The sequence below is a fragment of the Erythranthe guttata genome, chromosome 6, assembly GCF_056151865.1.
Source record: "Erythranthe guttata isolate IM_541 chromosome 6, IM_541, whole genome shotgun sequence".
NCBI classification, from domain to species: Eukaryota; Viridiplantae; Streptophyta; class Magnoliopsida; order Lamiales; family Phrymaceae; genus Erythranthe; species Erythranthe guttata.
Window position 1 is genome coordinate 16,455,980 of NC_142538.1, and position 11,521 is coordinate 16,467,500.

General features: G+C 36.1%; 2 protein-coding genes across 2 annotated transcripts; one reads left to right on the forward strand and one right to left on the reverse strand.

Moving 5' to 3' along the window:
- Positions 1 to 1,663: 1,663 nt before the first annotated feature.
- On the forward strand, positions 1,664 to 5,935 carry LOC105963457 (ATP binding/leucine-tRNA ligases/aminoacyl-tRNA ligase). Its single transcript, XM_012987862.2, has 2 exons — positions 1,664 to 2,018; positions 2,510 to 5,935. Exon 2 carries the CDS (start codon positions 2,535 to 2,537, stop codon positions 5,796 to 5,798), a length of 3,264 nt encoding a protein of 1,087 aa, XP_012843316.1. The 5' UTR covers positions 1,664 to 2,018; positions 2,510 to 2,534; the 3' UTR covers positions 5,799 to 5,935.
- Positions 5,936 to 6,170: 235 nt separating this feature from the next.
- Positions 6,171 to 8,716, reverse strand: LOC105963456 (RNA-binding (RRM/RBD/RNP motifs) family protein). Its single transcript, XM_088819978.1, has 9 exons — positions 8,596 to 8,716; positions 8,404 to 8,501; positions 8,059 to 8,173; positions 7,900 to 7,955; positions 7,180 to 7,227; positions 6,991 to 7,088; positions 6,805 to 6,874; positions 6,586 to 6,696; positions 6,171 to 6,465 (listed from the first exon to the last, which is right to left on the reverse strand). Exons 2-9 carry the CDS (start codon positions 8,494 to 8,496, stop codon positions 6,421 to 6,423), a joined length of 636 nt encoding a protein of 211 aa, XP_088676104.1. The 5' UTR covers positions 8,497 to 8,501; positions 8,596 to 8,716; the 3' UTR covers positions 6,171 to 6,420.
- Positions 8,717 to 11,521: the final 2,805 nt, after the last annotated feature.

The following is an 11,521-nucleotide window of genomic DNA, read 5'->3' on the forward strand; positions in this document are numbered from 1 at the left end:
ATTTTATCCATTTTATTTTCGATTGCACGATTTATCCCAGGTACTTGAAAAATTGTTCAATGTGACCTTCGTTGTTAGTTGTCAGACATTTGACATTAACACCGTTTGATCTAACCTCTGAAATTACCAAAACGCCACTTCTCTCAGTTTAAATAATTATTAAAAAATAATATAAAATTCAAGACAACGAGAAAATATAGTCCACGACTCCCATCACAGTTTATTATTATTATTCTTTTCTTTAATAATTATTTAAATTGGGAGGTGTGACTTTTTTGTAATTTTCAGACTTCGATCGAACGTCGTTATTAAGGTCAGAAGTCTGAAAACTAACGACGAGGGTCATACTGAGACAATTTTTCAAGTACAGAGGCAAATCGATTCAATCGAGAGTAGAAGAGGGTAAAGTGATATCGAGCCAAAGTACAAGGGAGGATAGTGGAATTTACCCTTTTTTTATTTATGGTAAATTACAACCACCACTAAGGTATCGTCAAATTATGAAAAAACCACCTCTCGTGTTTGGGAAATTACAATTACCCATCAACTATAAATCCACCCTTGCGGTAATAAATTTTGTGGAATTTTCTAAATTATATGGAATATTCTCAATTTTGTACCCGTTTAATCCCATTCGCAATCCACATTTTGAAACAAGATGATTAAAATATGTGTTTTTTGACTTGCATATATCAGATTATGGTGTGTAAGAAACTGCATTTTTGCACAAAACGAGTACAAATTAGAGAACATTCCACGGAAAAGAATCGAGAAGATTATGTTGAATTTGACACCATAAGAGTGTACGTGTGAGAAGATTCATAGTTGAGAGGATAGTTGTAATTATCCAAACATCATGGATTTTTTCGTAATTTGACCATATCTTTGGAGGTATTGTAATTTACCCTTATATTTAGCTAATTTCTTTTAATTTTTTTACTTCCGGTTTATTAATATGTATTTTCTTCTTTAATTTTTTTTATTTTTATTATCTTATTTTCCCATATCACCTCCGCTCCCACAACCATTCGCGAAGCAAAAACTTATTATCTACGGGGCTTGAATTTTTCAGGAATTTGGGGGCAGCAATCGAATTTTGGTAAGTAAAACAAATTATACGGATTTAAGAGCAAGATCTTTAATTTCATTCAACCCAAAAAAATCATTTCTTAATCGCATATCGACAATTAATTTGGATTTTGAACGAATGGGCTAAATGATATAAAGTAAGTGAGTTAAAAAATAAAAATTCAATAATTATTAGTGTCCAATAAAAAAAAAAATTACTTCACATTCGGTTTCAAGATGTTTAATAAAGCTTATAAACTTTTCCAAATTATCCAAAGTGTTTGGTAGAAAAATTAAAAAAAAGATCTTAATTTTTTTTAAAATAAGCTGCTGGAGAGTTTTTAAGATTTCTTTTATAAATATTTTTACCCTACTTTTTTATTTAAGATCTTATAATGAGTAAAAAATAACTTATAAGCTCATTATTCAAAGACTTTAAAATTAATTTTAAAAATAAAACGTAACAACTTATCAACTCTTATTCATCAAATTTAAAAGCATATTAACTTTTTAAAATAAATATAGCCAAACGAGCACTAACTCAATTCGGCTAGTGATTATACAATATACAGCCCAATCACACAATTAATCCAATAACGTCAAATTAAATGAAATGTATCGTTTTAGCCCAATTGAGAATTCCAAAACTGCAAAATTGTAATATATGTCTGTCCCATTTTATTCAACGGTTAACCGGTTGACCCGCAAAATAGGAAACCCGACCCGGTCTGTACTGTAATAGTGAAGAGAGCAATATACTGTATATATAAATATAAATATAAAATACATAAATGCACAAAAACCCTAGTTAGTGCTGCTTCTTTCTTCTTATCTTTGCTCTCAACAGTTGTGGCGTCTCATTCTCTGCTGAGGCGCGTTGCTGTTCATCGACACAGGACCCGTTTCTGTGTTGTTTTCCCATTTGCAGACTTCAATTCCTGTAAATCGAGGTTATTGTATTTCCTATTTACTGTCTAATTTTCGTATGCTGTTCGATTTTTTTATTTTTGTTTTCATTTTTATTGGGATTTAATCGTCGCTGTGCGTGAAGTCTGGTTTAGATTATAGAATTTTTTTGCAATTTTTCTTATGGATCTGGTTTCCGTTTCGTGAAGTAAGGTTCAATACTTTTTTGATGGGTTTACTTATAATTTTGATTTTGTTGTTCAATAGAGAAATGATGAAATCAAGACATTTTTTTTGGTTTTGGTTCGTTTTGTTTTTGATGTCGTTGACTTTGAATTTTACGTTTTGCATCCTGTTTGATGTTTGGAGTGTGTAATGAATGTGTTTTCTAGGTGTCCTGCTTCTGAAGTTTTGTTCTTTTGCACTTACAATGGTGTAATTGTCTATTTTGTGGTTATAAGGGTTAACTGGGAGTTCTATATAATTACGTCATCTGTCGTGCAATTTGTAATTGATTTTCTCTTTTAAATTGTAGTTTCTGTGGGCTAGCTGGACAAGAAATGGCAGAAGAAACCGGAAAAAGCTTTGCTAGAAGAGATCGGCTTTTGGAAATTGAATCGAAGGTCCAGAAATTGTGGGCAGAGAGCGACGTGTTTCGAGCCGAGCCAAAGGACTCACCACCAAAACCAGGGGAGAAGTTCTACGGTAACTTTCCATTCCCTTACATGAATGGATATCTCCACTTGGGCCATGCGTTTTCCCTTTCGAAGCTTGAATTTGCCGCCGCGTATCATAGATTGAGTGGAGCAAATGTGCTGTTGCCATTTGCCTTCCATTGTACTGGAATGCCCATTAAGGCTTCAGCCGATAAGCTCACAAGGGAGATTGAAAAGTTTGGATACCCTCCCGTCTTTCCAGAAGTCAAAGAGGTGGAAAATAGCGAGGCTGAGGATAAACTAAAGGGTGAGAATGAAGCGAGTCAAAATCAACCAGGTGGTAAATTCAAGGGCAAGAAGTCAAAGGCTGTTGCTAAGACTGGTGATGTAAAGTTCCAATGGCAGATTATGCAGAGCTACGGTTTGTCGGATGAGGAGATACGTAGATTCACAAACCCGTATCACTGGCTGACTTTTTTCCCACCTCTGGCCGTAGAGGATTTGAAGGCTTTTGGGCTGGGTTGTGATTGGAGGCGCACATTCGTCACTACCGATATGAATCCGTATTTCGATTCTTTTGTTCGGTGGCAGATGAGGAAATTGAAAGCAATGGGTAAGATAGTTAAAGACTTGAGGTACGCTGTGTATTCACCTCTGGACGGTCAGCCATGCGCAGATCACGATCGAGCTTCGGGGGAAGGTGTTAATCCGCAAGAGTATACTCTCATAAAGATGGAGGTCGTCTCACCTTTCCCGTCAAAAATGAGTGTTTTGGAGGGAAAGAAAGTCTACCTTGCAGCCGCAACGTTGAGACCAGAGACGATGTACGGTCAAACAAATTGTTGGGTATTGCCAGATGGCAAATACGGGGCTTTTGAAATTAACGACACTGATGTCTTTGTCATGACAAGAAGGGCGGCTCTGAACTGTGCTTATCAGAATCTGTCGCGTGTTTCGGAATCACCGACTTGTTTGGTTGAGTTGACTGGTCAAGATCTTATCGGGCTGCCGTTAAGATCCCCTCTGGCGTTTAATGATATCATTTATACACTCCCCATGTTATCGGTTCTCACTGATAAGGGTACTGGAGTTGTTACTAGTGTTCCGAGTGATTCTCCAGATGATTACATGGCGCTCCATGATTTGAAAGCAAAACCAGCGTTCAGAGCCAAGTATGGGGTGAAGGACGAATGGGTTTTGCCATTTGAGATCATACCCATCATTCACCACCCTGATTTCGGAGACAAGTCTGCCGAGAAAATATGCATTGACATGAAAATCGCGAGCCAGAACGACAAGGATAAGCTGGTTATGGCCAAGGAAAAAATCTACAAGGGAGGGTTTTACGAGGGAACCATGATTGCCGGTGAGTTTACTGGAATGAAAGTTCAGGAGGCGAAAAGTTTGATTAGAAACCAGCTTTTACAGCTGGAGCAAGCTGTGGTCTACAGCGAGCCCGAAAAGAAGGTCATGTCAAGATCCGGCGATGAGTGTGTTGTGGCTTTGACCGATCAGTGGTACATCACTTACGGAGAAGAAGAATGGAAGAAGGCTGCGGAGGAGTGCTTGGCTTCGATGAATCTTTACTCAGACGAGACTCGACATGGATTTGAACACACCTTGGGCTGGTTGAATCAGTGGGCATGTTCTCGAAACTTCGGGCTCGGAACTCGTATACCTTGGGATGAGCAATATTTGGTAGAATCTTTGTCCGATTCAACTCTGTATATGGCGTATTACACTGTAGCTCACATGCTGCAGGGTGGAGACATGTATGGAGCTGACAGATCTTTAATAGAACCGGAGCAGCTGACAGACGAGGTTTGGGATTTCTTATTCTTGAATGGCTCTTTCCCCAAAGCATCAGAAATATCTTCGTCAGTTCTTAATAAGATGAAGAAAGAGTTCGAGTATTGGTACCCGTTTGATCTGAGAGTATCTGGGAAGGATCTCATTCAGAATCATCTAACATTTTCTATCTACAATCATACAGCACTGATGCCCAAGCATCATTGGCCGAAGGGTTTCAGATGCAACGGCCACATTATGTTGAACTCCGAGAAGATGTCAAAGTCAACAGGAAATTTCCGGACCCTTCGAGAATCTATCCAAGAGTTTTCGGCCGACGCAACAAGGTTCTCCCTTGCAGATGCTGGTGATGGAATGGACGATGCCAATTTCGTCTTCGACACCGCAAATGCTGCAATTTTACGGCTGACGAAGGAAATCTCATGGATGGAGGAGGTTTTTGCTGCGGAGTCGACTTTGAGAAGTACTTCTTCGCCTCTCACTTACGCGGATCGTGTTTTCGCCAACGAAATGAATATAGCAGTGAAGATGACACAGAAGAACTACAGCGACTATATGTTCAGGGAGGCTTTGAAGAGTGGATTCTATGATCTCCAGGCGGCGAGGGACGAGTACAGGCTCTCGTGTGGGGCCGGAGGGATGAGGCGCGATTTGTTGTTGAGGTTTATGGATATTCAGACACGTCTTATCGCTCCGATTTGCCCGCACTACGCCGAATACGTTTGGAAGGATCTGTTGCATAAGGAAGGGTTTGTGGTGAAAGCTGGTTGGCCTGTAGCAGATTCGCCGGATTTAACCCTCAAAATGGCGAATAAGTATTTGCAGGATGTTATTGTCTCTATGAGGAAACTCTTACAGAAGCAGGTATCTGGTCCGACGAAAGGCAAAAAAGCTGCCCCCACTCCACAGATTGCACCGAATGCTGCCTTGATATTTGTCAACGAGCAATATGACGGTTGGAAACGAGAGTGTTTGAACATACTAAAGGGCAAGTTTGACTCTGTTAGTGGCAGTTTCGCACCCGACCAACAGATTATGTCTGAACTGCAAAGCTGTGAATTTGGTCAGGCGATGGGTGCTAAACAGTTGCAGAAGCTCTGTATGCCCTTTGTTAGGTTCAAGAAAGATGAGGTGAAGGCGGTCGGTGCACAAGCCTTGGAGTTGAAGCTGCCGTTTGGGGAAATCGAGGTTCTTACAGAGAATGCTGACCTGGTAAAGCGGCAGTTAGGGCTCGAGCATTTGGATGTTTTGTCTGTGTTGGATGCTGATGCGGTTGCTAGGGCTGGTGAGCATGCTGCTATCCTGAATTCTAACCCTCCTTCACCGGGAAACCCTACTGCTATCTTTTTGAGTCGGTGAAGTTTTTTTTTTTTTTTTTTGAAGACATTTTGGTGTTTTTGTTATGTTTAACTTTTTGCCTTATTTTTTTGTAACACAAAAAACCAGTTCTTGATTCCGGGTACTTTGTTTTGAATGAGATTTGTATTATTTTTTTTTTTCTGGGTTTCTGTTTATATACTGTTTCGGTTCCGGTTTGAACTTCGGTCTTGATTTTCGAGACTCAGCATATTTAGTTTGTACTCAACTCTCTGCTATTATATAATGACAACTTGGATCTCTTCAATTAGTAATAATCACATTGTCAATTTCTTGGTTCATCCTTGTATAGAAGATATGAGGTAAGATTTATTTTAGATTTATTTACCCAAAAGATCTAAATAACGATGACAGTTTCTAAAGTTTTTCGAGGGCAAATTAATAGGATAATAACGGTAGCAACAAATACTATCTTGTCCTAACCATCGAAAGGTTCGAAAATATTTAAGATCAGTTTGAGGGAAATAAAAAAACAAGTGAAATCGGTCACATTTTAACTGCAACAAACAAACTACAGGGTTAATCATGCAACATTGGCAATAAGCTCTCCCTGTAACTTGAGAACAAAAGGAGCAACCGAGTAGGCAGACATTCGTTGCAAGGTTTAGTCGAACCTAATCTTCTTCGGAGCAACTTGGACACTTCCCACCTGCAAATAGAACACAAGTCGATTTTTTCATTACTTTATAGTACCGCTAAACGAGACACATTTATCATATTCTCAACAAACAAGATTATAAAGTAATGAAGAATAAAATGACATGCTTACAATTTCTGGGCACTCGTATTCAATACCAGCAGCCTCGATCCGCTTTCTTCTTTTTAAATCCCTTTTCACTACACCTGCCACTAATTTATTCTGTTGTTCCAGTGTCCGTTCCTATAATTATATATCCAATCAAGAGAATTTACAAATTAGAGACCAAAAATAGGCAAAAGATACACAATGACGAGATTTTATAAAAAATCAATCAGCCTCTGTAAGTACCTTGTCGTGACGCTTCCTTTCAATTTGAACCCAATCAGAGGGTTGGTACGCGCGACCCACACCTTTCCATCTACGAAGAGGATTGATATTAATTTACATTTAAAATAGAAATTAACATTCCACGGGATTGACTTAAAGATTTGGCTTAAAATGTACGTTTTCGAGATAAATTGAGTATGTACTTACATTTTTGGATGAACTTTTTCTGGGGGGACGATGCGAACTTGCAGCAGATGCTCGTACATGAGATAATTATGCATGCATTCTTCAACAACTTTGGCGACCTGCATTAATCAGAAGTAACATGAGATATGACAAAAGTAATACGAAACATCGAGAAATACAGTTACTAATATTGCAAGTGAAGCGTACAACCTCAGGAGACTCGAATTCCATGAATCCAAAATGCTTCGATTTCCCCGTCTGTCCATAGAAGAAAAAAATAAACAGATTAAATACATATATAACTACATGCCTTGTCTCAATGATGCAAACCTCCATAACACGGATAACAGAGGAAATCTATCGGAAATTTTCAGCAACATTTTTTCTAATTTTGCTATTTTAGAACCTGATAAACCGGTTCATACTGCATTGAAAGAAATTCGAAGCTAACATAGCAGGTCAAATTCTCCCTGTTCCAAAAGATTCATAGAAGAGCTTTCGTTGCAACGTGTATATGTACTGAATTGTACGAGGTAAAGGATAATGCATGTCAAAATAGATTAATCGTATAACCTAATACAGTTACGAACATTTAATACAATAGGAAGATAGAGAACAGAACCATCACCCGAAGAAACAAAACTTAGATAGATGCACACCCTTCTTTTTATAGTTAGCCAAAAACGATAATCTGGTTTTCCTAATATAATAATTTATCCTCGTACGATCGACGTACTAAATTCAAAATTATGTAACACCTTGATAGAAACAACACACAGTAACCAAGATTTCAACCTTTTCCCAACCTCAAATCATTGTAATTGAGATTTACAGAATATTCTACTGAAGGAACTATTATTCAGCTCCATTTCTTGAAACTACGCAATATTAAACATGAACGAAGAGCTAAACAGGGGAAAAAAAACGAACCTTTCTATTCCTTGCAATTCTGAGCCTCTTGACTGTACCAAACTGCTTAAAAAAAGCTGCAAAAAAACCAATATCCGTAAGGGTCGTGCACCGACAAACACACGGTCTAGTGCAAGTTTATTAAATAACTAAACGCGGATAGGAACAAACTAATCGAACCTTCCATTTCATCCTCGAAGAATCCGTGTGGGACTCTCCCAATGTACAAAACTGTTGCTTTGTTCTCTGTATTCTCAGTCTTCGGAAGATTCCTCGCCTTACCGCCTTCCAACGGCTACTCAAAAAATACACATAATTAATTAAAAAAAAAAAACCCTAATTAACATCTAATTGCTGATATGCAGATATAATTCAACAGGAATGAAATCCCACAACCATTACGCCCAAAAAAAAAACCCCTCCAATTACAGTATTCGTTTTCTGATTTATTAAACACGAGTGAGTTTCAAACTCAGCTTCCTCCACCATTAAAGAGAGATTTTTGAGGAAAAAAACATTGCATACCAAGAAATCAGGGGTTGCGTCTCCGGTAGCAGAAAATTGGGCCGATGCCTTCTTCACATCCTTCTTCGCCGCCTTTCTAGCTTTTGCCCCCATTTTTCCTGCAAATATTTATGCTCCTTGAAATTAATAGCAGTATTAAATTGAGAATGAACTCAATGCAATTTTTATCCAGAAAATACGAAGGAGTATTACCAGGTGTACAAATCGGAGAGAGAGAAAGAGAGTGGGAGAGAGGGGAGACGGAGCCTTAAACCCTAGTTTTGGTGGTTTTGTAAATATAATAATTATGTTTCACTCCCTCATCTTTTCTATTAGTATAAGTTCGGTCCACGTGATTCCCTTACATTTTTATTTTTTGGGTAAATTACAACCAACCCCTGAGGTAAGATCAAATTACGAAAAGACCTCTCTTGTTTATATAGTCACAGTCACCGCTCAACTATATATTGTCTTGCGAAAAAAACTCTTTCGGCTGGTAAATTTAAAGGTGTTCATTCGGTCAACTATATATTGTCTTGCGAAAAAAACTCTTTCGGCTGGTAAATTTAAAGGTGTTCATTCGGTAAAATTGTACCGAAATTACGGTACGCTAAATTCATACCGTTTATCGTACCGTTTGGTATATATATATATATATATATTTATATATATATATATATATATATATATATATATATATATATATATATATATATATATATATATATATATATATATATATATATATATATATATATCTCCAATACGCCCCCTCAAGTGCAAACGAATTACATTTGAAGCCTTGCATTTGAAATATTTTATTTTTAAATGGGTGGTTGTGGGATTCGAACTCAGGACCTTTCATTTGGTCTGGCTCTGATACCATGTTGAATGATCATCTCAACCAATAGCTTAAGCTATTAGTGAAATGTATCATTTAATATTAATATCTCCAATAATAATCGGCATGTTCCGAATTTTCGTTCTGTTCAGTTCGGTTGGTTTACCGACCGGACGAACACCCCTATATAAATTTGACAACGTAAGGGTGAACGTGTAAGGAAATACATAATTGAAAGAGGTGGTTGTAATTACGCAAACAAGAGGATTTTTTTTTCTCATGATTTGGCCTTAACTCAGGCGGGACCGTAATTTGCCCTTATTTTTATGAGAAAAGTTTGTTAATGGTTTAAATCGTGAGTGCGAAACAGCAACTTTAGGTATGAAAGTGAGAGTTAAGGCTACAACTTTAGTGTTACGATCTTTCGACGACGACATTGAATTTTCAACAACAAACCCGAGTCGTTGAATTTTCAATTCATTTTGAAAAGAATTATTCAAAAATCGGCAATTATCCTACAAGTTGAACCATCGGATCACGAGTTGGAAATATCACATCCCATAATCGACCCTTCATATACAGTAGAACATCGAAAAATTAATACTCGATAAATTAATAGCCTCGATTAAATAATAGTTTATCTTTGTCCCGACTCTGTGAAAATGTGTTCAATTATTAACTCGATAATTTAATAATTCGCTAAATTAATAGAATTTTCCGGTCCCGACTATATTAATTTATAGAGGTTTAACTGTCCAGTTTTCAAATTCGGGTCGAAAATCCAATTAATCCGGGCAAAATACCCCGATTACGATTTTCCGACAATAACGTCGTTGGGTTCGGACTCCGATTAAAACGATGGGGTTTATAGCTAATTGGCCCATATAATTATTTTAGAGTGGTGCTATTCCCACCTCCAAAGTATCTCAATTAACCACCAAAGATATATAAAATGTTATAAATGCCCCTTAAATTTATAATCCACCACCCTTTCTTATATTTGCTTAATCCTCGTGTGTTCTAAGTTATTTCTATTTTTTTTTTATTTTGCAATGAAATATTTATTGCAATATATTGAAATTTTAAACTTTCATTATGTAGTTTTTTTTAGGAAAAAAAATTATATTAAACTAAATTGGCCAATTTTGGAGGAAGTTCGGGATCTTCCATACAAACATTTTTAATTTATTTCTCTATAAACGTGAATTTCTGGTATTTTTTACGTTTGGAAATATTTTTTTATGACGAAAGTATTATTCACATAAGGTAGAGGGAGTTTTTTTTATAAATATTTGAATTAGTTTAGTGGTAGACAGTTTATAAATTTATAAAACTATAAGTGAAAGAAGAAGAAATGGATAAAATAAGAAAAATAATTAATTTAGTGAAGAAATAAGATATTTTAAAATGAAATAAGATATTTTGAAGATTGGTGTAACACGTCTCTTATTTTATATATGTTCTCCCACTTCATTGTAATACCATATACTAATATTTCATGTTGTCAATTTTTGGTTGTCATCCTCCCAACCGACACAAATTAGTTAAATAATAAGGCCAAATTGTAACCCCAAAATATTTTAATAATTAATTTGTTTTCGTCAAAGTTAAGAATTGATCATCGTATTGAAAAATTGCATTTATGAATTAATTTGCAATGACAGTAACAATTACTATTTATTTAAACCGTATATTGCCTCCTAAATGTTTTGAAGTCTTCGTCAATAATTAAAAAAAATAATTGAATTGATAATTACATCACATTTATGAAGTCATTTTGCTAAGCTGTCAAATACGACCTAATTATCACTTTAAGAAAGATTTAACGAGCCTAATTTCTTAGCTTAACTAAAGTAAAAAAGTTAGCCCCCACTAAGTAATGTTGAAATATAATATAAAGATTTATATTGTGCAAGAATCACAAATGGACTTGTACCTAAGTTACTTATATAATTGGTGATATATATTATGTTCATTATTATTTTGGTTTTCCTTTTACTATATATTGATTCTCGGGGTGGACATGGATCGAGTTCGGTAATTATCGACTAATTATTTAACTAATTTTACTGAATATTAAAAATCATTATCGGCCCGATCATTATGGGTCGGATAATGATTGACAATCGACTTTATCGCATAAATAATGGGTCGGTTGGTGGTATTATCGGCCATCGAATTTGTCAGATACATATATAATAAAGAATATGAAATAAGAATTACAAAATAGAAATAGATATGTAGAGATTGATAAATATGTATTTGGAGTTTCTTAATTGGACTTCTTTTATATTTTAT

Bases quoted from the DNA above. Each gene is read 5' to 3' on its own strand.
- LOC105963457 (XM_012987862.2), top strand. From the start codon at position 2,535: ATGGCAGAAGAAACCGGAAAAAGCTTTGCTAGAAGAGATCGGCTTTTG.
- LOC105963456 (XM_088819978.1), bottom strand. From the start codon at position 8,496: ATGGGGGCAAAAGCTAGAAAGGCGGCGAAGAAGGATGTGAAGAAGGCA. The intron at 7,956-8,058 runs GTTCGATTAGTT...GTTTTTTTGCAG, and splicing joins CTTCGAGGATGAAATGGAAG to CTTTTTTTAAGCAGTTTGGT. The intron at 7,089-7,179 runs GTTGTACGCTTC...TGATTAATGCAG, and splicing joins TGGAATTCGAGTCTCCTGAG to GTCGCCAAAGTTGTTGAAGA.